The sequence below is a fragment of the Sceloporus occidentalis genome, unplaced genomic scaffold (genome assembly GCF_023333645.1).
Source record: "Sceloporus occidentalis isolate IW3139 unplaced genomic scaffold, rSceOcc1.0.p SCAF_8, whole genome shotgun sequence".
Taxonomy (NCBI): domain Eukaryota; kingdom Metazoa; phylum Chordata; class Lepidosauria; order Squamata; family Phrynosomatidae; genus Sceloporus; species Sceloporus occidentalis.
This window is the reverse complement of record NW_028316988.1, coordinates 34,355,101-34,379,649: the sequence shown is the minus strand read 5'-3', so window position 1 is coordinate 34,379,649 and position 24,549 is coordinate 34,355,101. Positions and strand designations below refer to the sequence as shown.

The following is a 24,549-nucleotide window of genomic DNA, read 5'->3' as shown; positions in this document are numbered from 1 at the left end:
AAGAAATTCACTTAATTAATTGTTTCCGGGTTACGAAGGTTATTCCGGGTTGCGAAATAAATTTTGGTGCTTTTCGGCGCGATTTCACACGGAATCGCGGCTTTCGCTATTAAAGCCTATGGGCTTTTTCGGCTAGCGAAAGTTTCCGGGTTACGAAAGCGGCGGCGGAACGAATTACTTTCGTAACCCGGGGTACCACTGTATGCTGTTGTCTAAATGTGTGTTAATCCTTTGGGGCTTTATTTGCCCATCCATAAAGCAACAGAGAGACAGCGTGGTGCCGTGGTTTGAGAGTTGGAGACTCTGGAGACCAGGGTTCAAACCCCTGCTCAGCCATGGAAACCCACTGGGCAACCTTGGGCAAGTCACATATTCTCAGCCTCAGAGGATGGCAATGGCAAACCTCTGAACAAATCTTGCCAAGAAAACCCTGGGACAGGGTCTCCGTAAGTCGGAAATGACTTGAAGGCACACAACAACAAGAATAGCAAAGCAAGAGTAACTAAGTCCTGTATGCAATACCGATAAACAACTAGAAAGCTTAAAGGGAAAAAAATTATCATTGCAGTTTCTGGCGAAGTTATTTTGGTGACTGCCAAGAGAAAGAATAGAAGCTCCGGTTAGAGAGCCAGGCTGAGAAACATGCAACAAATCAAAGGATGCCAAGATTTCTTTCAATGACCCATTTTTAATGATACATCTTTTGTCTTTTGAAACAGAAACCATCAACAACACTTGGTGGGTTTCGGGCCCCCGCAAATGTTATTTCATTGGTATAATTTTTACGAATATTTACAAATTTCGGTTAGCTCTAAACAAAACAGAGGGAGAGAGAGAGAGGACAAAACCAAAACTAAATTTTAAACTACAATGCTTTAAAAAAATATGTAAACAGTTTATTTTACATTGTTGTAAAACATAAGAATTGTTCCTAACGCAGCTTAATATCTTTCTTTTTTTAAGGTGAGCATAACTCAGTGCTCATGGATAAGGAATGAGAATCTCTTTCATAGAAATATTGTGCTCCACTGTGCAAAAAAAAGGAGGAGGAGGAGGAGGAGGAGGGAAAATATTATATATTAAGAAAGGAATCTAGAGTGCACAATAATTAGAAGACAGCAAAATACCAAAATAAAAACCCTCCACATTATAAAAACATGTGACATGGTTGCAGCTAATCCATCCAAGGCAAAGGACTGGGAACAGCGCTGTGTAGGGATCTCACAAAACATCCAAGGGATCCAGTCACAAATTCAGCTCTGTTAACAAACCCCCCCCCCCTAAAAAAACCAAAATAGCAGTTTTGTTGGAGCGATTTGCTCCCTTAGAGTGGCACGGCATCTTTGCAGTACTAAAAACAATAAATTATTTCCCCTTGCCAGCCCCCTCCCCATCGTTTTCGGCATCGTAATAAATTAAATTTGGCTCCCAATTTGGTGCAAGGTGATATCTTTCCCCCCCTTTGCAAAGAAGGGCACAGAATATCTCATTGCCTCTTTCATGCAGAATCCTGCGCATGCCAACATTTATTTAGCAAAATAATGATTTGCAGGAATTCTGACATGAGGAATTTGGGAGTTTTTTTGCAATGTGGATTGCGCATTTCCCTTTCTATTCTAAAAAGCCCGGGGGGAGTTAACAGTTCAGATGCCGCTTTTTGGGGAGCTCAAACGGAGGAGCCCTGAAATGAAAGAGTTTAGGAATAAGCCAGCTTTCCCAACGCTGTATTCACATGATTCACACCGGGGTACCATTACAGAGAGGATCTTGAGTTACCCATCATTTTTAAGAGAGAGTTTTCTTCTTGTTAATGAAGACTTTGATGGCGCCTGTGAAATCCGCTGACAGGAGCACTTCTGTGTGATCCGTCTTCAGCGCTCCTGGAAAGAGTGGAGGGAGGTTGTAAGAAAGAGCCCCACACAAGAACCAAAATCGGGGAGGCAGAGTCGGGCAACTAAATGGTGGCACACTCCTTAGCAAGCCCAAACACCCTAATTTTCTTCTGCAGCCCTTCCCAAAATGGCGCAGGAACTGATGCTGTGTCACTTGTTGCCATTTTGAGGGACTGCAGAGGAAAAAGGGTATTGGGAGACAGTTCTGGGATGTTCGGCATCCTATGCAATCATGGGATTTGCAGTTTGAGGAGGCACTAGAGGTCTCTGATGGAGAATTCTAAATATCTCACAAAGCTACATCCCATCAGACCACCAAACTGCAAATTGAAGCCCTCCATATGTTGGTGGCTTGTAACTCCCATAATCCCTCTCCATTGGTTTATGTCAGCTAGGGCTACTGGGAATGGTAGGACAAATCCCAGAGGCCCACAGTTGTTCACCCCGAAGACTTGGGCTGCATCTGCACTGTGGAAATAATGCAGTTTGACATTACTTTGCCATTGCTCAATGCTAAGGAATTCTGGGATCTGTAGCTTTGTGAGCTATTTAGCTTTCTCTGTCAGCAAGTTCTGGTGCCACAAGAAACTACAAATTCTATCGGAGGGAGTCATGGCAGTTAAAGCGATGTCAAACTTGATGCAGCTCAGGTTTGAAAAAGCACCTACCAGAAGGAATGGGATCTGCTGATTCAGAATCCTCGCTTTTGGTTTCAGGCTCTTGCTTTTCTGACGTTTCTGAGGATACCATCAAGCTGGGATTTGGGGCAAAAATGGCTGATGTGACAACTGCATTGTGTGCTGGGAAAAGAGGAAAACCTGTCAGGAAAGCCACTCATTTAAGGACAACATGGGAGGGGAAAATGTGGAGACAACCAGCGGATACAACTGTGATCTTATGGAAGGGAAATATTTCACCCAGAAGTGGGGAATATCTGGCTAACAACTCCCATTAGCCACTTCACAGCAAGGGCAGAGGGAGGGGACAATCTATTCATGGGACTGAGGTGAGCCAAAACTACATTAGGAGCCACTTTCCCCACTCCTGGCACTTCTTTGGTTACCTCACTGAAAGGTAAGGCAGCAGCACTTCAAATATTATTCTTCACCTTTGACACCTTCCCAGAAGTCATTGCGGTCCCTCCGCACGGACGTGAACTTGCTCAAGTCATGGTAGGTGCTCCAGATGTAAACGTATTTATCTTCTGAGCCGCTTACAATGTATGTGAAGTCATGGCTGGAGAGAGAGATAAGGGAAGGAAGTGGGGAAAAAGAGAAAAAGAAACCATCATCTTCGGTTTTTCTTTTGCTATCCTCATCTCCCTTCCCTTTCTTCCCACAGACAAGAAGCGCACGGCTTAGAACAGATGACATCTGAGACTGGAGTCCAGGTCTATGAGTCCCACCCCAAATTTCTCCAAAAATTCAAGTGTCCATCAAGTCTCCCATTACCTGAAGCTGGCTTTGATCTGACTGCTGCTGTTGACGTAGCCCTTGTATTTCATCGACAGAGACAGGTCCCGCAAATCGTACAACCGGATCCGGGAGTCGTTTGATGTCACGAGGATCTGGAAAGAGAAATAAAAGCTTTTCCCATCAGCCAAGAGAGCTGAAGAGCTGCAAGTTAAGACAGGCACATGCGGTCTCAGATTCCATGCATCAAACTTGTCCATAAATCTCTGAAGTGACAATTACCAGAGTTCTGACCTACACTGCATTTGAGTCATCCAGTCTGCTCTCTGAATTAACACTGAAGTGGTGCAGAATATGGAACTATTAAAAATATTTTGTCCTTTTTTGGTAGAACTCTGTATCTATCTGTTTGTATAACATCTAGTACTGTGAGCTGCCCTGGATATAAATATCTTTAAGCGAAAAGTAAACAGAAGTTACAATGCACCATAGTTGTGTTAATCACAGTAGCTTAAGACATGACTTGCATGGCTCGGACCCATTTCAGATAAAGGAAACTCAACTTGTATTTTTTACTTGTTCGTCCCTAGAACTGCAACTCAGATTGGGACTGATTCAGAGCTTGGAAATTTTTCCTCGTTTTGGACCACAACATCCATGTATCCGCTGTACTTAACTGCTGGCACACCGCTGACAATAACTGGCTTCTGGAATGGCATGCCCAGCCCAATGAGCCCAGGTGGACTCAAGTTGGTAAGAACGTGAAATGGTTACCTTGTTTTCCCCCGGCAAGGGCTCAATTCCTGTGATCTTCCTTCCAACTCGATTCCGGCCTCTGGTTGACCGCACATGTATCTGCGTATGGTACTTCAAGTGCTAAAAAGCAGAAAAGCAGCAAGCACATTGATTTGCAGAGTCACAGAAAGTCAAAACCCATGAGGTCTACACTGTGAGGAGGTTAATACTGGGATGAGATACTGAGGCACCATCAAGGGACCGTGTTAGTGGTGGATGCTGGAGATAGTGCTAATTTCTTAATTCATGGGATCTTGAACCAAGGCAAACACACAGCTGGATGCTTCCCTGAAATCATGGGTGCACAACAGTGTGGGGCAGAGGGACCGATTTTCACCTCTAACACTCCTCATGGACTTAACCAACACATTTGGACCCTCTGGAATTGATGTTAGATCAAGGGCTGAAGGAAACAATTTTCTGCCAAATCACCACCAAAATAAAGGCTGCATTTACATTGTAGAATTAATGCTGCTTGACACTGCTTTAACTGCCATGGTTCAATGCTATGGAATTCTGGGATCTGTAGCTTTGTGAGATATTTAGGCTAATCACATTCCCTGTCTGTTTGATGCAGTTTTCACCAAATGCCCAAAATTTTGTGGAAGAGGATTCAGGAAACAGGCCAGAGGTTTCAGCGGCTATAAATGTGGGGTTTGGGGGACAACCACATATCCTCACTCCCTCTTTAAGTAAAATGCCTGATGTTAATCTGCAGTAGCTAAGGCTCACCTCTGTGTCATAGAAGATACACCGGCCATCATATGTACCGATCACAGCATATTTGCCATTCTGACAAAAGTTTGCTGCCGTGATCAGCTTGGTCTGTCCATCAACTTCATTCCACAGTGCCACTTTTTTGTCAGGAATGTTCCAGAGTCTGAGTTTTCCGTCCAGTGAACCACTTAAAAAATATCTGTCATCCTAAAAAAAAAACCCCAAACACACACAATAAAATCAAATAAAAGGAGAAACCATAAAGAAAGGGCTATCAAGAGCAATCCTTTGAAGCCTCCTATCTGCTGGCTCATCAGAAATAGGATAAACAATTAAAGTTGGGACAAACCATCAGGAACACTCAATATCTAAATTCTAGTGCAAAATCTCAGGCACTTGAGTTCTCACCTTTCCTGTATTCAGATAAACTCTGAGGGCAACAAGAGTTCAAGACCCGTGAGCTTGCCATTCACCCGACGCTCTCTGAAGCGCAACTCATACATTCACATCAGTACTACTTCTACCATCCTCATATACACACAAGATGCACCCTGAGAATTTTTTTTGGTTTATCTGCTTCCTGCACATGAATCCATGTTCATGTTGATAAGCTGGAGCATGTCCAGAAGACGCTGACCAAAATGGTGAAAGGTTTGGAAATGATGCCCAATGATGAGTACACAGGGAGTACTTTGCATGGCTGTAATAGGGTGAACTGGATGGCCTGTGGGGTCTCTTCCAACCCCATGAATCTATGATTCAATTTCCATTCAATCCATATTTAACATTCAAAATTAGGTTAAAAACCAGGTCAGCCCCATATAGAAAAAAGAAGGAAGCTGCTTACCCTAGGATGGAAGGCGATAGCTGTTACAAAGTCAATGTGCTGGAAACAGCAGAGGCACTCTCGCCTGGATATGTGCCAGAGCCTGACTGTTTTATCCATTGACGAAGAGAGCAGGAAGTAATTCTGGAGGGGATCAAAATGGCATGAATTATTTCCGAGATGTGTAAAATGCGTACGCTGAGTGTGCCAACTGCGAATGCGATCTACTGCTGAGTTTTGTCTGCTTGAAGCAGCAGACATCTCTCTCTGTGCTTCTATATCTACACACACACACACACACACACACACACACACACACACACACACAGACTTATATGGAGATGTGTTTGTAATATACCTCCCATGACCTCTATAGGGCCTCGGGGGGGGGGGGGGGAGATTGATTTTTTTTGGGGGGTGGGAGAAGGTGTGGTAGGGATATGGTCATCCAAAGTCTCCTCAGGGGTCCACCCTTCCACAGTTGCCCACTCCTGTTGTAGAAAAAACACTCTGGTCCCTTTTGTACTACACAATTATAACTTTAATTCCACAGTCAGTGACCTAAACACAATCTGCAACCAACTAGATGAAATGTAACGACAACAACCAGGCCGTCTTACTTTCGACCAGGACAAGTCAAGCAGATCTGCTGTGTGCCCTTTGTATTTGCAAAAAGGCCGCTGACGAAATGGTGTGTTTTTATCGTCTGGGTCCTCGTCAGTCCCGCTGCAAACCTATCAAGCAGATACATGAGAATGAGGAGACAAGGCAGGAACCCAAAGTACTGAGTATGTAACTACTTTTTTTAGGGCACAGCAGAGGATAAGTAATATTGGACTTGTGGTTCAAATAAGTAACTTTTTAAAATCTGTAGTGCACAGAAATACCATACTAACATTGCTGGCCATCAAACTTGATCAGCCAGAAAAAAAAATATTGAGGGTCTGGGACTTTTGGAGTGTCCACACTTTTCCCACTTGTCTACACCATTGGGAAACCCTATACTCACCCCACAGTTTCTTCTGATAATGCTACACTCACAGTCACAGATCGGAATAACCCAGAAGGGCAGTCCTACAATCATCATGTGTCTTATAGTGCAGAGTATTTCTGGCCATGTGGCTGTGTCCTCGACACTGAGCCAGATTTTCCAAGCAAACCGAGGGGTAAAAGGCAGTTCTTTTTTCCCTGGATTTTCAAAGAAAAGCCCTGTGTTGACTGCAAACCCTATGAGGGGAATACAGGATTTCCTCCTGGTGTAGACAACACCTTAGAGATTCAGGGATAATACACTCCATGGTCCCACACAACAGCATCTGCTATAGGCATGAGTTTACCCACAAGAGGAATAATAAGAAAAAATGGCAAGGTGACTATACAGAATCCTCGACGCATACTTGATTTCCCGCACAAGCCACTTCCCTGGCCCAGTTATCCACCTCACCTTTAAACAACACTGAGGAAAGTAATTGTTCCCTTTCTAGGAAAGTAGGTAGAGAGTGCTGCGTTTAATTACTTCCAGCATTCAAATCCAAACTCATGCTAAGGGTGCAGTGTTAATCACCTACACGCCGGGAGGAAAATGCGAAGATAGATTTCTTGTTAATGACCTAACTGACTTTGCTGGGGTGATTCTCTGAGCTTGCCCTCTTTGCCTGCAGGCTATGTGTATGAGGTATATATGAAACATAAATGAATGTTGTGTTTACATTTCAATCTTATGTCCATTATGAATATGAAAATATTCCATTTTTTAAAAAAAAAAATCCCAAAACCAAAACACTTCTAGTGTCAGGCATTTTGGGTAAGAGAGACTCAATCTATATAATCCAAACTACAAGGAACACTTGGAGGGGGGAGCATGAATTGTCCCACAGTCACACAATCTCATGGATGGGGAAGTTTGAAGGGGTTCCAACTCACCCCCATATCATTATCTGACTTGGAAGAATTCAGACTCTCCTGAGATGGAGACGGGGACACCCGGCCTGAAATATAAACATGGAAAAGTAACATAAGAACAGACACTTTAAGAAGAAGTGGCTGTTTCTAGCTGCCCAGGGGAGGACCAAAGTGGACAGAAGGCAGTACCTTCTGTGTTGTACTTCATCCGCATGTTGTTGAAATAGTCAAAAGCGTTCTTCAGCACCCAAATCCTCACTACATTGTCCTGACCCGCTGAAGCGAGCAACCGGCCACAGTGGGAGAACTTCATTGTCCACACGGCACCCTGCCGAAAAAGAATTGGTCACCCAGTAGGTTTTTATGGTCAAGAAAGGATATGAATCCTGGTCTCCTGGATACAACATTCAAATCACTACAGTATGCTTCGTATATGTTAGTAAACCCGAAAGAGGCACTTACCATGTGCTCCCCACTGAGATCCTGAACAACTTTAATTTGCTCGAAGTCGTATGGCCCCTTGAAGCCATGCGCTGCTTTGAATTTCACTGGCCGGGTGTAGGGCATTCCTTCATCGTCACTTGAGGAGGGGTCATCTTGGTCAGTATGAAAGACTGAGCAGGAGAGAAATCAACAAATCCACAGTCAGAGCCCATCGTTCACATTTCTATCCTGCCTTGACACTTTGGTAAAACTCGAGGCTCAGAAAGAGAACTCACAGCAAACACAGCCCCAACATCAGCTCTAGAAGCTGTGCTTTGTTGTTGTTGTTTGCCTTCATGTTGATTCCAAACTATGGCAAACCTACCATGGGAGTTTTCTGGGGCTCAAAGTGTGTGACTTGGCCAGGTTCACACAGTGGGTTACCACAACCAAGCAGTGAATTGAAACCTGGTCTTCAGAGTCATGGTACAACACTCAAACTTTTACACCTTGCTGACTCTCTAGTAATCAGGAAAATATGTAACAGACTCCTGCATTCTAAGCAGGGACTTCAACCTTGAGCCATAGCTTCTGCCTTGCACAGGCCATTTAAATAAATAATCCCTCTGTACAGCTGGCCAGCCTTCTGTTGGTTGCATGGCAGGCTGTGGATGGGAGAAAACACTCACCTTTGGGCCCTTTGGGGAGATTGGCAGAGGTGAGGTTCCAACCACAAAATTCAATCTGAGTAAAGCTAATCCAGAGAGAAAATACCCAATCTCCTCCACCCCATCCAGGGCTACAGTCATACTAGATGCTCCATGTGCCCTGCAACTAAAGATCCCCTTCTCTGCCCCCGAACCTTCGTCTCGAACGCTCTTCACTTTATTCACGGCTCGTTCTCCATACTCTTCAGCTAGGTGCCGCGCCCTCTTGACGGACTTGCCCAAGAACTTTTTCAGCTGAGTCCTTTGGAAGAGGGAGGAAAATGGAAATATAGATTCCTTTGATGGCTAATAGTGAGCAAAGACATCTGACAGCTCTAATTCTGCCTGAGACTGTTCGCATGGCTTGCTACCTGACATATAACACAGCTGCAATTCAGAGCATTTATTTTTCCCTTCCTGCTTTTAAGTTTTGCTGAAATATTTATATCCTGCTGTCCTGCAAAACAGAAAGTAGACAGAGGAGAGGGGGGAAAGAGAGGGAGGAAGCAGATGGAGAAGAGAGGAGAAGTGCTATTCCACTGTTTCTTCTGAGACCAGCTTCCTTTGGATCTCCCTCAAATATCACCCAGCCACCAACAGCCATTCCGATGCGGGCTTCCTGCTGTGCTTCCATCCAGCTGGTCATTGTGAGGCCTAAGCTTTTTTCTCCTCTTCCCTCTCCATCCCTTATTCCTTATGTATGGTGTCTTTCAACACAAACCACACAGGGCCAGGAACTGTCAAGTTACTTTTAACCTGCATGGAAGCATTTTCCGACACACGGGGGTGTATCCACACTGTACAATCGCAGCACTTTGAGACAACAAGGTGGTTTGTAGTTTCGCTTTGAAGTGCTAGCACTTTCTGGCAGAGGATTCTAGACTGCCTTTCCTTAAACTTCCAAATCCCAGGATTCCAGAGGATGAAGCCATGGCAGGCAAAGTGGTATTGAAATGCCAACATTTTGCAATATGGATGTCCCTTGAGCAGTACTGAATACTCTATACCAGGATGAGCAAAGTGTGTGTGGCCATGTTGCTCCAAAGTGTGGCCTCAAGATTCCTAAATCCTCACCCCTAATTTTTAAAAACATTATCCAGGTGATTTTTCATCCAACCTCTCCCTAATGTCGCTCACTCCCTGTTTCTTTCTCAACTGATTCTGGTTTTATTTCAAGGTATGTAGGAGGGGACTTGGGAGCTGGGGATTAAAACTGCTGTGCTTCAATGCAGTTTTGAGTGGTGCAAAACGCTGGGTGAAAAAAAATCATCTGAAAAATATGTATTTTATTTTTTAGGGAGCCTGAGGGCTATAGCACACCAGTGGGACCAGACAGATGAAAACTGACCTCCACTGCCTCTGCAGTTACCCAACACTCCTGCTTTAAACAAACAGTGGAATAATAAAAACAACCCAAAGCTCATCACGGTAAAATAGGAAAACGTAACAAGACCAAGCCACAAGTGAAACAGCAATGAAATGGCAGCCATGAAAAATATTCAACAGACCAGCTGGGCAAGACGAAGGTGGCCAGCAAACCGCATTTACAGTGTTTATGCAGGAATAAGGGAAGAGGATTTTGACTGAGTCAGACTCTTTTAGCCCAATACTCTGACTACTCACAGGCAGTGACCCTCCTGATTTTCAGACCAGTCTCTTTTCTTCCAACCCTACCTGGAGGCAGCTGAGACTGAATCAGGCATACAAAGGAGGGGCTCTACGCAGCCTTTCCCTTCCAGAAACCCCGAAGATAAGGGAACTGGGAGCCTTACGTCTTCTGCTTTAAGCGCCCTCCGTCTGTGTCGCTTTGCTGAGACTGCATCTTGTCTTCGTCATCTGACTGTGCCCCCTCATTACTGCAGAAAGGCAAGATGGCATTAAGTTATTGTTATGTGCTTAATGGAACAGAACCCCAAATGGATGCAAGGACACCCCTAGGCATGTTGGTGGAGGACTTTGGAAACCATAAAGCCATATGAGAAGTGGCTTAGGGAGCTGGGTGTTTAACCTGGGAGAGATGGTTAAGGGGTCACATGATAGCCATGTTTAAATATCTGAAAGGGTGTCATAGTGTGGATGGAGCAAACTTGTTTTCTGCAGCTCCAGAGAATAGGACACAAAGCAATGGAGTAAAGCTACAGGAAAAGAGCATGGAAGAATGGGTTTGATTGGATGGCCCTTGAGGTCTCTTGCAACTCTTATGATTCTATTACATTGGAGGCAGGGCCTTCTTGGTTGCTACTCACAGGCTGTGGAAAGCCCTTTCATGGGAGATCTAGTTGGCCCTCTGTCTGTCCTCTTTCCCCCTACAGGTGAAGACCTTTTTATTCAGGCAGGACTTTGAGGTTTAAGTGATGTAGCAGGACCCTGTGTCAAATGATGTGCTATATTTTTCCTTTTATAAGTAATTATGTTTTAAATGTGTTTTTCCCTGTTTTAACCACACTTTTCAAAATATCACTGTTTAAGTGATAATGGCTGGGGGATGCTGGAAGATCTAGTCCAGAAAAGGAATTTTTCCAAACTCTAGCCACCCCATCCCCACCTGACGTATTCCTTTGTCCGCCTCATGATATGCAGCGTCAGGGGGTTGATACCGGTGGGTAGCTTCTCCTCAGCCAAACTCAAGGGGATCTCCTCTCCTGTGTCGAGGTTCTTAATCATGACACTGGCCAAAATTTCCTGTGGAAACAAGGGAGGGAGAGGTCATGGATCAGGGTCACAGATATGTAAGAGACAGAAATGCTCCACTGCCGGAAGGCTGTAGCCGTTTTGTGTATTTTGGATGTTAATTGCATTTTGCTGTATGGCCAACGCAACTACTCCAGATACGCTCTCATATGCAATGTCAAGTCCTTCAGTGTGCAGGGCTGTTTTAACTTGAAGTATGGAAGATGTGGGATTGTTAAGAGGGAAAGTCAAATGGGACAAGAAAAAAAATTACCAGACAATGGAAGTAGTGAACAGTTCACACTTTTGCAGGAGGCTTCATGGACCACAAAAGTGGGGTTCAGGGGCTGCATCTTCCCCACTCCTTGACCAAAGGGCCACAGAGATGGCCTTTTGAGGTCACATGCAGTCTACAGGCCTGTCAATTCCCTCCTCTATTACAGTCAACCTAGAGCTAGATGGATCAATGGTCTCATCTGGAAGAATTAAACTTTCAGTGGTTCTGATACATGTGTGATGTTTAGAACACAACTCCCCTGTTCTGTAAACATGGGAAAAAGTAGGAGCTACAATTCCACACCCCTGTTCCCCACAAGGATACCTCGTCTGTGAGCTCTCTGCCAGAATTAGACCTGGGTCTCTGAGGTCCAACCACTTCGCTTGTGACTGTCTGTCCATCCGCCGGCTTCCCATTTTCCTGCAATTACAAATGTTCATTCGCTTAAAAGTAGAAAATGAAAGAGCATACATTATTATTTCATTAACATGCCAGCACTGGAAACTGGGTCAAGGCACATCACGCACTACAAAAGGGTTCCCAAAGAGCAGCGTGAGTAAAACCCAGGTCAAAATCAACAGGGAAGCTTTTAAAGATTACCACAAGACTGAAAGCAAATGGACTGGACTTGTTAGGGAAATCTTGATTGTATCACTCCAGGGAGCTGGAGCAGATTTCTTCCGCCACTTAACCCCTTGTGAGCAAATCCTTTACCAATGAAACAATTTCTTGCACTTGGAAAACTGAACTGACATGGGAGAAGTGCTCTAGTCATAGCTTAGGAAGGCTGCTCTCAGAATCGCTCCCCACTTCCCATGAAATGCTTCTTTTACAAATTAAAAACCACTACTGGAAAACAAATGAGCACACCTCAATGCAACACACAAAAGACAAGATAGCAAACAGGAGCATGTCTGACCCCTGCTCATCCTTTTAGTGGATGCTCAAATCCCATTATAGACATTGGCATAGTAAATGGCACCCCTTGTAAAGGGCAAAAATTACTTTATGCAATTTATATTTTTTTGAATATTTTCAAGTTGTGGATGGCTGAATCTGTGGATACGGGGGGCAATCTGTACATTCCATGGGTCAGGTAGGCATTTCCAGTGGCCATTGCCCTTACTTGGGCAGTGACGATTTTGTCTCCGCTTGTTGCGCTCGCCAGATCCAAAGAAGGCTGGGAGTCTTTGGCCATGGATTCCATAGATACGTTGGGGCTTAAGAGGCCACCGGGAAAAGTCTCCCTGGAAACTAGAAAAAAAAATTGATGTATTAAAGGTAAATTGTTTATGAATTTGTAATTTTAATAATTTGTTATTAATTATTATTTTACCAATATGGAGAGCAATGGGATGGTGGCTAAACATTTACAGATAGAATCGAATCACGTTGCTCACAAACAAACTGCATGTAAGGAAAAAGAGACTTGCCTTCCAGTCCAGGAATTTTCTGCGTCTCGATTTCTAGATCGCTCTTTTTCTTCCTCGGCGGTGGGGCAGGTCGGGCGGGGGGCGGAGGTCTGGGAGGTGGGACCCCTGCCGGAGGGGGAGGTCGGGCAGGAATGGCCTTTTTTGTGCTGGCCACAATGTCAGGTTCAACACTGAGCTGCCGCGGGGGCTTGGCTGGTGGCATTTCCTCACCGGCTGAGAAATCTTTGGTGGGCAAGAGATCTGCTGAGGCTACTGTCTGGTGCAAAATATCTGCTGTCCTCCCATCAGGTGCTCCCATGCTATCAGTTTCTCCTTCTGGCTCATCGCCTTTGGTTTCCTTCAGTTCATGGGTCTCGCCTGTGATTTCAGATGACACCACTAAGCCTTCCCCTTCTCCATGCTCCGGTGTGTCATTGACAGGAGGCGGCAAGACCGGCCCAGATTCTGTCCTGTTGGCCACATCCTGACTCGATGGCACTTCATGATCTCCTTGCAATGTCGCTTCTGCAACCAACAGTTCAGGAATATGCTGGAGAAGGTCTGCTCCAGAAATCCAAGTATTTTCATGTGACGAGGGATTAGTCAATTCCTGTCCATCCGGGACTAAAGGATTGTCCTCCAGAGGATTTGCTTTCTGGCTTTCTTCTATGATAATGTCAATTATCTGAATGGGAAACACATGTGTCACAGGTAGGCAGTGAACACACAAGGCAAGGTGGGGGAGTTCAGTCCTTGGGGCCACACCGGGCCCTCCTGGGATCCCAATTCAGCCACCCGGATGGCTCTAATTTTGGAAAAGAAGGTGCAAGTTGAATTTGGGGCCCTTTCACATGGCACAATCGTAACACCTGGTCACCTCCCAGCACTGCAAGTATCAAAAGATTTGGATATGGTGGCCTATTGAGAGTGGGATTCCCAACTACTTCACTTGAAAAATGGAAATCTCTGTAAAGTTTAAACTTGGCATCTATGAAGAGATTAAGACTGGATTCTTATGTCCTGCTAGGGCGGTTATGGTCCAGTATCAGACTGATGGAAAATCAGTACAGGGAATGATAATCCCATTCTTTGGGAAATTTCTCAACTAACTGATGTTTAGGGCATCTCATGATCAACTTGGGAGGTCATGGAATAGGAAACTAATTTTGTTTTCACAGATATTGCTATGTCTTTGGGAAACAGCTGTCTCAGATTTCTTTTTTGCCTAAAGCATCCATATTAGGTACTGCACCAAAAAATTGCTCATGTGTAAAAATGAAAAAACCTTCCAGAAAGTGACATGGCTTTTCAGCAGATTTGCTAAAGGGATTTGTTACACAGCTCTTTTAAAACCTGCACTCAAACATTCTAAGTAACCCGCACTACAAACCTCTTTAGGGTCATCTTGCTTTGCTTCTGATGTTCTCGCCTTGCACTCTGCTGGTTGTGGACCACTGGTCAGCTCCTAGAAATAATCAAGCATAAGTAATTCTTCATCTAAATTTAAAAACTGGTCACAGAGCAGCAGATGGGTACATGGAGACTGCAGACATATGGAACAGGCAGGCTGAGAATAGTAAAGCTCAAGTGCCCACAAACAAAAGATCAACCTTTTGAAGGTTCCCAGACCAAAGGGCTACTTCATCTATCACCCTGATTACATCTACACTGCAGAAATACTGCAGTTTGACACCACTTTAACTGCCATGACTCAGCACTATGGAATCCTGGGGCTCTTAGTTTTGTGAGATATTTAGCCTTCTCTCAGAGCGCTTTGGTGCCACAACAAACTACAAATCCCAGAATTCCACAGTATGGCAGTTAAAGAGGTATTAAGCCACATTCATTCTACAGTACAGGTGCAGTCCTTGTTGCCAACAGTGGCCAGGCTAGACCAGAGCTTGGAAGAGTTACTTTTTTAGAAGACAACTCCCAGAATTCTCAAGCTAACATGCCCCCAAACCACATACTTCCAGGCCCAGTTCCCCATTTGAGGAACCACCTGTCTTGTTCTGCCCAAGGGGCATCTTTTCTCTTCCTATATTTTTATCTGGACAAATCATGGTCATTTTGTGTTTCACTCACAACTTTATTTTCTACATTTTACCAGCAATGGGTGGGAAGTGCCTTTAATATTTGCTTCCGCTCCTGTCTTCCGACGTGAGCTATTTTTGGATACGCATTATGCTTTTGTATTTGCTTTTTGAGATGCCTTGGACACTCGAAGCAGAGCGAGTGAAGTTCCTTAGGATAATAAGAAGTCTCTGTTTTATGCACCGAAGTAGAACAGTGCTAAGGCAACACTCCTGGGCCAAGCTTTCGTCCTTCCTCAAAAGGAGTCCATGACATCTCCTCCAGCCCATCTAAGTAAGCAGAAACAAGTGCTTCTCTCCTGCCTCTCCTTCCCTTCCAATGCGTACCAACTCCTGGCCTACTTAATGGTAGAGATTCGGCTCTGCTTGTCAATGTTTGTGGCGACAGCATGCTAATTATCTGCGTGGGAAGCAGCGGCACTGCCTCCATGTGCTAACTTTAGCCCTATGGTTTCACATACTTTCAGGATTTTCAAAGCAAAATGCTCTACCCCCCCTCCACTCCCTGTCGCCACCCCAAGAGATTTGGGGAACAAGAAGGCGAGAAGAGAGAAAGAAGAATGCAATTAAGACAACCGAGGCGCTCATGAAGTCTGCTTAGATCTGACACCAAAGTTACAGCAGCGTTCTAGTTTTGCTTAACGTTGCCACCACCGCCGTGTCTTCCAAAGGAATGGCAAGCAGGGGTGAAAGAAAGACAGGTTTGAAAATGCAGAAACCAAGGAGGACCAAATCGAGACCTGAGAGAGGGACACAGTTTCTGGACACATATCTCTCTCTCTCATATAACAGTGGTGGTTCCCAAACTTTAGTCTGCTAGGTGTTTTGGACTTTGCTTTCCAGAATTCCTGTTGGACAAGCTGGTTGGGGATTCTGGGAGTTGAAATTCAAAACCCCTGAGGAACAAAGTTTGGGAACCAGTGTATTATGACAGAAAAACTCAAAAGAGGATGGGAGGGAAATCTTCCCATCTGCCTCGCCTTCTCCATCTTCTACTTTCTACCTCAGTGCCGCAGGTTTGGCATCTTTAGCATGAGTTGGCCTTGTGGCTTTCAGTTTGAAGTCTCACCAGTTGCTTGCAATGGACAAACATTTACACAAAGAGACGCACCTTCGGTACTGGCAGTCCGACTTTGGTTGGTGACCTATTGCGAGTAGAGAGGACAAGGAAAGGAGGAAGAAAACAGAAGACGTGGCAGAGGTTAAATAAAATGCAAAGCCAAGCAAAAGGATTTAATACCTGTTACCAGTTCAGAAAGCAACCTGCATTTATTTCTCCCCCTTGGTCCTCCAGGGCAGTAGAGTTCAAATGCTGCCCCTCTAGGAGAATTTTTACACAAAGATTGGTTTCCCATGGATCCCTGAACAGATGCAAACTCACCGATGCTGTTGTTGTGTGTCTTCAAATCACTTCTGACTTATGGCAAACCTACCATGGGGTTTTCTCAGCAAGGTTGGTTCAAAGAGGTTTTTGCCACTCACTTCCTCCAAGGCTGAGAAAGTGTGACTTGCTTAAGGTCACTAAGTGGGTTTCCATAGTCAAGTGGGGATTCAACTCTGGTCTCCAGAACTCTAGTCCATGCTCAAACCACTAAACCACATTGACTCTCCATATAATACCCACCAGTGTGTTTTTCCTGTATTACAGGCTAGGCAAAATGAGTCACCTGCCCCTTTTCTCCTGTCCATTGAGCCCCACCAAGACACCCCCTTTTACTCAACATTCATAAGATAATTAGAATTGGAAGAGACCATAAGGGTCATCCAGCCCAACCCCCTGCCATGCAGGAATGTCTTCTCTATGTTATCCCAATTTGTTAAAAATTCCACAGAAGAGATGAGAATTGTACTGTTGCAGTGATAGGCAAACCTGTCCCCTCCAGAACTTTTGGATTACAACTCCCATCCACCCAGGCAGCAGAGTCAGGGATGGTGGGGCATGTAATCTTAAACACCCACAGAGTATGAAAATAGTTGCCTCTCCCATCCACTGGCCACAAGAACTCCACTCTGCTCCATGTCCCAAATTGTCAAGGGAAATGTAAGCAGACTGCAGGAGTGTCTCCCATCTCCTTTCCAAAAAATCAACACCCGCCCCTTCAGTATAGAAATGCAGGTCTCAAGTCTGCCATGTCCAAAGAATGCTGGGACAGCTCAACAACCTCTGGGGAAGCGCACAGTTCCCACCATTATTAAATCCACATCTTCAGAAGGAAATCACATTCCCCACATGCTTCAGAGAGCCCAGATACTTTGGCTTGACAGCAGATGGCTGCATTTATAAGTCACTCCATCTTCACAGAAACCTCCTAATTTAGGTTACTGACTGAAAAGCGCCAGAGAGGCTGGAAAGCGAAGGGAAGGAGGAGAGAGGGATTCACCACTGTGCTCCGTCTGGCGATTTCATTTGCAGCCCTCCAGCACCAGAGCTAAAATTAGCAGGGATTCTAGTTAGGAAGAGCAAGATGCATCTTTTGGATGGCATTAAAAAAGGACACCATTGCAGAACCATAGGTGCAATGGCTCTGCTTTGGATTTTAGTCCGAGTTTTAAGGAAAGTATCCAAAATGCTGATCCCTATCCTACTCAATCAGGTTTACAACATTATCCAACTCCTTTAAAGTTCAGAATAAACTCTAGTGTAGATTCACCAACCAGCCTCACCAACTGGGGCCACAAGCCAAATGCAGGACATTTTTTACTACTGTGAAGGGATGCAGTTAGATTCACAGAGTTAAAAGAGACCCCAAGGGCAATCCAAACCAACTCCTCCTTCTGCCATGCAGGAACTCACAATCAAAGCATTCCTGACAAATAGCCATCCAGCCTCTGTTTGAAGCTCTCCAAAGAAGGAGACTTCACCATTCTCTGAGCGAGCGTCTTCCACTGTCCAACAGCTCTGACCATCAGGAAGTTCTTCCTAATGTTGTGGTGCAATTTCTTTTCCTGTAGTTTGCATCCATTGTTCTGGGTCCTGTTCTCTGGATATGACACCCCTTCAAATATTTAAACAGGGCTATCATATCCCCTCTTAACCTTCTCTTCTCCAGGCTAAACATACCCAGTTCTCAAAGTCTCTCCCCAAAGGGGTTGGTGGTCTCCAGACCTTCCATCATTGTGGTCACCCTCCTCTGGACATGCTCCAGCTTGTCCACATCCTTTTTCAACAGTGGTGCCTGGAACTGGACACAGGAAGGATTATTCCAGGTAAGGCTGACCAAAGCAGAATAGGGTGAGACTATGACTTGCCTCGATTAGATGCTACAGTCCTATTGATTCAGCCTAGGATTGCAGAGACCTTTTTTCTCAGACGCTCTAAATCCACCTTGTTTTCTACCTTGCCTTCTGGGATATAGCAGAGGATGGATTGGAGAGAAGAGCAAAGGGTGGATGTACAGTCTGGAAAACAAAGGTCAGCTCAATAATACAATTATAATTATTGTTATTTACAGTTACAATGATAACATTACCAGGGATGAGCAGCTTCTCAGTCATGACCCTTATCTATTCACTGTTAGGGAAGGGAGGCAGAAACATTGTTATCACACAGAAGGCAAGGCATGTTTGGTTCTCCGGGGCTTTTATTTCATTTAAAACCTAGCCTTTTATAGCTTTTAACATTGCCATGGTGTCTAGTTGCTGCTAATCAGATGTGATACAAGTTCTATTGATCTGTTTCCAAAGGCAGGCCAAAATACCTTCCTTATTTACTATACTTGTCGCTGTTCTTTTTATAGAGTCGCTACGCCTTTATTTATAAACCATTTTGCATGTTGGTTTGGATATTAAAAAGCAACAACAAGAAACCAAAAATGTTTAAAATGGGATAGGAATCATGTGCCCTGCAACTCCCATCAGCCCCTGACCAGCACAGCTGGTGGTAGGGGATACTGGTAGCTGAAGTACAACATCTGAGGCCGCATCTACACTACAGAGTTAATGCAGTTTGATACCACTTTACCCACCATGGCTCAATGCTATGGCATCTTGGGATCTGAGAGATATTTAGTCTTCTCTGTCAGAGAGCTCTGGTGCCACAACAAATTACAAATCCCAGAATTTGATAAGGTGGAGCCACGGCAGTTAAAGCTGGATTAATTCTGCAATGTGGCAGCAATCTGGGGCAACATGATTCACACCCGTTTCAAACATACACACAGAAAAGCTGAAAGAGATTTAAGGTAGACACACAAAGGCTGAGGACCTATCCACTCCAGACTGTGTGTACTACAATTCTCATCCAAAGGTCAGAAATTGTGGGTTCTGTAACTGAAAGCATCCAGAGAGCTTCAAGCCACTTACATCGGTTTAGCCATCCTTGCACCCAAAAGCCACAAAATCTCCATCCCTATAGTTTCTGCACACTGGCACCGTGCCCCATGCCCCATATTTTAAGAAAAATGCAAGCAGACTGACATTTCCCAAAAAGCCCAAAACCTAATTTGCAAATGCAAACAACAACAAAAATTTGCTTTTCTGCAGCTTGCTAGCAGCTTGTATCATCTTTGTTTGAAGCCATGCAACTGAGGAGAGTCAATTAAGGGATTCTTCCTCATCCGCGGAGAGGAGGAGACCCAAAAGAAAACTTGTTCACAGCTCCTGCAGGGATCCGCCTCTGCCACCGTGGGAAATACAAGGGGACTAAGCTTTCCAAAGAGGCTGACGCCGCAGCCGTTCTTAATCAGCATTAGGCAAACAAGCCACAATGCACATTTTGTTAAAACCAGACGCCCAGCATGAGGTTTCAGAGCTGTGAAAACCCCCAAACATTTCCCAGACAACTGACAGAGTAAAGTGTTAGAATCTGAGAGCAGAATCCTGGTCATGCATTAAAGAAGTAGTTCCCAAACTTTGGCCCTCCAGATGTTTTGGATTTCAGCTGCCAGGATCCCTGACAGTTGGACAAACTGGTGAAGGCTTTTGGGAATTGGAAGTCCAAAACACCTGGAAGACCAACGTTTGGGAATCAGTGCATTAAAGGCTAGTGGTTGTGCCTTTGTTGTAGCAGACAAATCTGTGAGCTCCAAGCAGCCTAGTCCTCCAATATCTTGTGTACAAAGTGACCTTCAGGCTCTGGGTTCTCAGGTGCATATGAAGGAGGAATGAATGTTGTGTTTAGACTTGGGTCCCTTCTCCAAGATATCCCAGTGTGGACATATATGCAAAAAAGGAAAACCCCCAAATCCAAAACACATCTGGTCCCAAGCATTTCGGACAAGGAAGACCCAATCTGTAGTTATCAAGAAGACTCTAACGTCAGGAAACCAGACAGCAGGTGTTCCACAAACGGCGAAATTTACTCTGAAAGGGAGACTAGCATGGTTCGACGGAGGGACCAGTGCTATAAGAGGAGAGTTTGAATCCCGCTCAGCCATGGAAACCCACTAGGTCACCTTGGGCAAGTCACACTGTCTCAGCCTCCGAGGAAGGCAAGGGCAAACCTCCTCAGAAGACACCTTTCCAAGAAAACCCCAGGATAAGGTCGCATGTTGTAGTGGTTCAGGAGTTGGACCATAACTCTGGAGACCAGGGTTCGAATCCCCACTCAGCCATGGAAACCCGCTAGGTTTGCCCTTAGGCAAGCTGCACTCTCTCAGCGTCAGAGAAAGGCAATGGCAAACTTCCTCTGGCCAAGAAAACCACAGGAGAGGGACGCCATAAAGAACATAACAACATACAACATTATAAACAAAGTTGTAGGGACGCTTTAAATTCATTGGAAGTAGGGGCCAAAGAGGAAAAAAGCAAACCACCCTTAAGAAATTCTTAGGATTTTTGTTACTTGAAATGATCGGGGATTATAAGATCACGCATCTCTTCTTTTTAAAAGCCTGGGAAGATAGAAGTTCCTTCAGGCACTTTCTTTTGCCTACTAGCTTTCGGGGAAAACACAAAGCAAACTGGCCTGAGAACTGTTTCTCCAAAGGAGAACAGAACAATCTGCACCCTTAGCCTTCTCCAAGTTCAAGAGAAGGGAAACCCCAGAGGTATTTCAGTATCCAGCTGTGGTTTCCTCTTTGAAAAAGGCGACTTGTTGTGTCTGAGCTTAAATTTAATTTAATGCATTTTTTCCCCTTTGCTGGACAAGGAAGCTGCTGGTCTGAAGGCTTCCCGCCCTGGGCAGACGTGAATCATGGACGTGGAGATGAATCAATCGCTGGCTCATCAGGCGCCTTGGAATTTCTGAGGGGAGTCCAGCTGGAGAAATGGAGCACTTTGTCCGGCTTGAAATGGTCAAAACATGGCTCTGGAGGAGTCCGGCTGCGGAAAAGGTCTCCTCCATCCAAAGGGAAACTCCCTTGAATCCGCTCCAGCGGGAGGAAAGGGCTCCTTTGGGTTCACAAAACCACTTGCAGGGAATTGGATACCCAAAGTCCAGTTTGGGGTGTTTATACCCCGCTCTTCAGACACAGAGGCTCTCATTTCTCCAACTGCCCCAGGCCACTCAAACACAGCCACCCCTCCACATTGGTGGCTTTGGCTTCGGCAGATTTCATTATTTGATTACTTCTCTAGCAATCTCTAGGTCCTCCTGGACACTGGCCATAGAGTTGTGCTAGAATCCTAGAGAGAACACTCCTCTAGGCATTCATAGGTCCTCTCGCATGACTTTATGGCCAACCCCTGGCAGATGCTGACCATAGAGTTGCACTGGAGGACTTGGAGAGTCCTAGAGAGGACACTTCTCTAGGCATTCGTAGGTCCTCTAGCATGACACTATGGTCAACCCCTGGCAGATGCTGACCATAGAGTTGTACTGGAGGACTTGGAGAGTCCTAGAGAGGACACTTCTCTAGGCATTCATAGGTCCTCTAGCATGACACTATGGTCAACCCCTGGCAGATGCCGACCATAGAGTTGTACTGGAGGACTTGGAGAGTCCTAGAGAGGACACTTCTCTAGGCATTCATAGGTCCTCTAGCATGACACTATGGTCAACCTCTGGCAGATGCCGACCATAGAGTTGCACTGGAGGACTTGGAGAGTCCTAGAGAGGACACTTCTCTAGGCATTCATAGGTCCTCTAGCATGACACTATGGTCAACCCCTGGCAGATGCTGACCATAGAGTTGTACTGGAGGACTTGGAGAGTCCTAGAGAGGACACTTCTCTAGGCATTCATAGGTCCTCTAGCATGACACTATGGTCAACCCCTGGCAGATGCCGACCATAGAGTTGTACTGGAGGACTTGGAGAGTCCTAGAGAGGACACTTCTCTAGGCATTCATAGGTCCTCTAGCATGACTCTATGGTCAACCTCTGGCAGATGCCGACCATAGAGTTGCACTGGAGGACCTGGAGAGTCCTAGAGAGGACACTTCTCTAGGCATTCATAGGTCCTCTAGCATGACTCTATGGTCAACCTCTGGCAGATGCCGACCATAGAGTTGCAATGGAGGACCTGGAGAGTCCTAGAGAGGCCACCTCTCTAGGTATATGTAGCTCTGCGTCTTGAGGAGGGGCCCAATGTGGGACGTCTCAGGCCTCAATCCGGATTAAGGCTGTCACCCGGCAATCCCTGCAGCCCCATATTCTTCTATCAGGGCCGAGGAGGAGGAGGAGGAGGCGCGCCCTTTCCCCCTCCCCTCCCCGTTAATCTGGATTTAAGGCGCCCTAATTCGGATTGACTCCGGATTGAGGGGTGTGTGTGGTTGCACTCACGGCGAAGGGTGGTGTCCGGCAGCGAGGGCGTCCTCGGGGGCGTCGTAGAAAAGCTCCTCCGGGTCCGAGTCGGAGGCCATTCCGAGCGGAAGGAGTCCAAGCGAAGTCGCCGCTTCAGTGAGAAGCACAGCGCTTCAGGATGGGCCGAGGCGGGATTCTCGGGGGACGTCTCGCGAGAGCTGGGCCGAAGGGGGCGTGGCACCCCCAGCAGCAGCCGCCTCTGGGCGGCTGCTGCTGGGGATGCCACGCCCCCTTCGGCCCAGCTCTCGCGAGACGTCCCCCGAGAATCCCGCCTCGGCCGCCATTTGCGTGAAGCCTCTTTCTTTCCCCTCAATGTAATCCAATGCCATCCCAACTCCAACGAATAGTGATGCCTTTAAGGGAGCAACCGAAATGCACCACAGTCATGGGGCAAGCTTCCCAACCTCCACTGGCTTCTCTTTCAACAAGCAAAGGCGTTAGAAACCGTCTAGGCCCAAACTGGGCCCTTTAAGGGGATTTTGGACTTCAGCTCCCAGAATCCCATGCCATAGGCCAACACGGCTGAGGCTTCTGGGAGATGAAGTCCAAAAGCTCTGAAAAGGCACAGTTTGGGAAGCACTGGTTTAGATGCTATGGAGCTAGAAAGCAATAATAATAATAATAATAATGATAATAATAAGGTATTAGTTAGGATTGTTATTATTATTAAGAATTCTGGGAGCTCTAGTCCAGCTGTAATATTATAAAATAATATTAATAATATTAATACAGCTGGACTACAGCTCCCAGAATTCTTAACTAACTATTCTGAAATATTATAATTTAAATTTTATAAATATATATTATTATAATAATATATTATAATACTAATATAATTAACATGCAGTAACACTATAATATAATATAATCCCTCAGGGTCCACAGCAGTGGCAGTTGGAATGGAGGGGGTGTGCCCAGCGTCATCAGGGGCTAGCCTGAAGAAAGAGGCTCCTCCCTCCCTAACTGTCATCTTTCGGCCTCTGAGGGAGAGAGAAGGCTGGCCCAGTTCCACCAGGGCTAGCCTGAAGAAGCAGAGCCCTCCCTCTGGTCCATCTGCCTTGGTCCAGGCCTCAGAGGGAGAGAAGAATGCTGGACCTGATTCCCTCCCTCCCTCACCATTCCCTTCTCCTTTTGTGTCGTGTCTTTTAGATTGTAAGCCTGTGGGCAGGGAACTGTCTGTTATCCCCTCTATTGTAAACCGCTCGGATTCCCAGTGATTGGGCGGTATATAAATAAAACCTATTATTATTATTATTATTATGCTATTAGATAATAAGTTATAATTTCATATTATAGCTGGAGTACAGCTCCCAGAATTCCTAACTAATTACTGTATTCTGAAATAGTATAATTTTGATTATATATATATATATATATATATATAATATTATGATTATAATAATATAGCTAATATAACACAATAACATTAGATGGTTTAGAATGGTATGGAGCTAGCGTGAATAATCATACTATGTTACAATTTTATAATATTACAGCTGGACTACAGCTCCCGGGATTCCTAACTAAATATTCCTAAATGTTATAATATTACAATTTTAATATTATTATTATTATATTATAATAAACATAATATGATAAGAACATAATAAGAATATAATTACTACAATATTACAATTAATATATAATACAATATCATGACATTATATTATACTATAATAATATTAGATGTTTAGATGGTATGGAGCTAGCATGAATAACAATAATAATTTTACAATAATA

The 24,549-nt window shown here is 45.0% G+C and overlaps 1 protein-coding gene across 3 annotated transcripts; it reads right to left on the bottom strand.

Annotated features, from left to right (window-relative positions):
- Window positions 1–653: 653 nt before the first annotated feature.
- WDR44 (WD repeat domain 44) lies at window positions 654–22,943 on the bottom strand. Of its 3 annotated transcripts, XM_089536227.1 has the most exons (21): window positions 22,789–22,943; window positions 16,238–16,271; window positions 14,424–14,498; window positions 13,055–13,718; window positions 12,748–12,875; window positions 11,946–12,041; window positions 11,220–11,356; window positions 10,447–10,530; window positions 8,830–8,936; window positions 8,007–8,158; window positions 7,734–7,872; window positions 7,566–7,630; window positions 6,263–6,376; window positions 5,664–5,786; window positions 4,832–5,023; window positions 4,079–4,180; window positions 3,344–3,459; window positions 3,001–3,128; window positions 2,561–2,692; window positions 1,777–1,880; window positions 654–811 (listed from the first exon to the last, which is right to left on the bottom strand). In XM_089536227.1, exons 1-20 carry the CDS (start codon window positions 22,866–22,868, stop codon window positions 1,786–1,788), a joined length of 2,763 nt encoding a protein of 920 aa, XP_089392353.1. In that variant the 5' UTR covers window positions 22,869–22,943; the 3' UTR covers window positions 654–811; window positions 1,777–1,785. The 3 variants fall into 3 exon arrangements, with proteins under 3 accessions (XP_089392353.1, XP_089392352.1, XP_089392354.1); XM_089536226.1 differs by lacking the exon at window positions 654–811 and having other exon boundaries at window positions 875–1,880; XM_089536228.1 differs by lacking the exons at window positions 654–811; window positions 1,777–1,880 and having other exon boundaries at window positions 2,606–2,692; window positions 2,956–3,128.
- Between the last annotated feature and the right edge of the window lie 1,606 nt (window positions 22,944–24,549).

Excerpts from the sequence above, each read along its gene's own strand:
- WDR44 (XM_089536227.1), bottom strand. The coding sequence starts at position 22,868 with ATGGCCTCCGACTCGGACCCGGAGGAGCTTTTCTACGACGCCCCCGAG. Across the intron at positions 7,631-7,733 it reads GATGAAGTACAACACAGAAG|GCCGGGTGTCCCCGTCTCCA; the intron begins GTACTGCCTTCT and ends TTTATATTTCAG. Across the intron at positions 5,787-6,262 it reads TTGACTTGTCCTGGTCGAAA|AATTACTTCCTGCTCTCTTC; the intron begins GTAAGACGGCCT and ends GATCCCCTCCAG.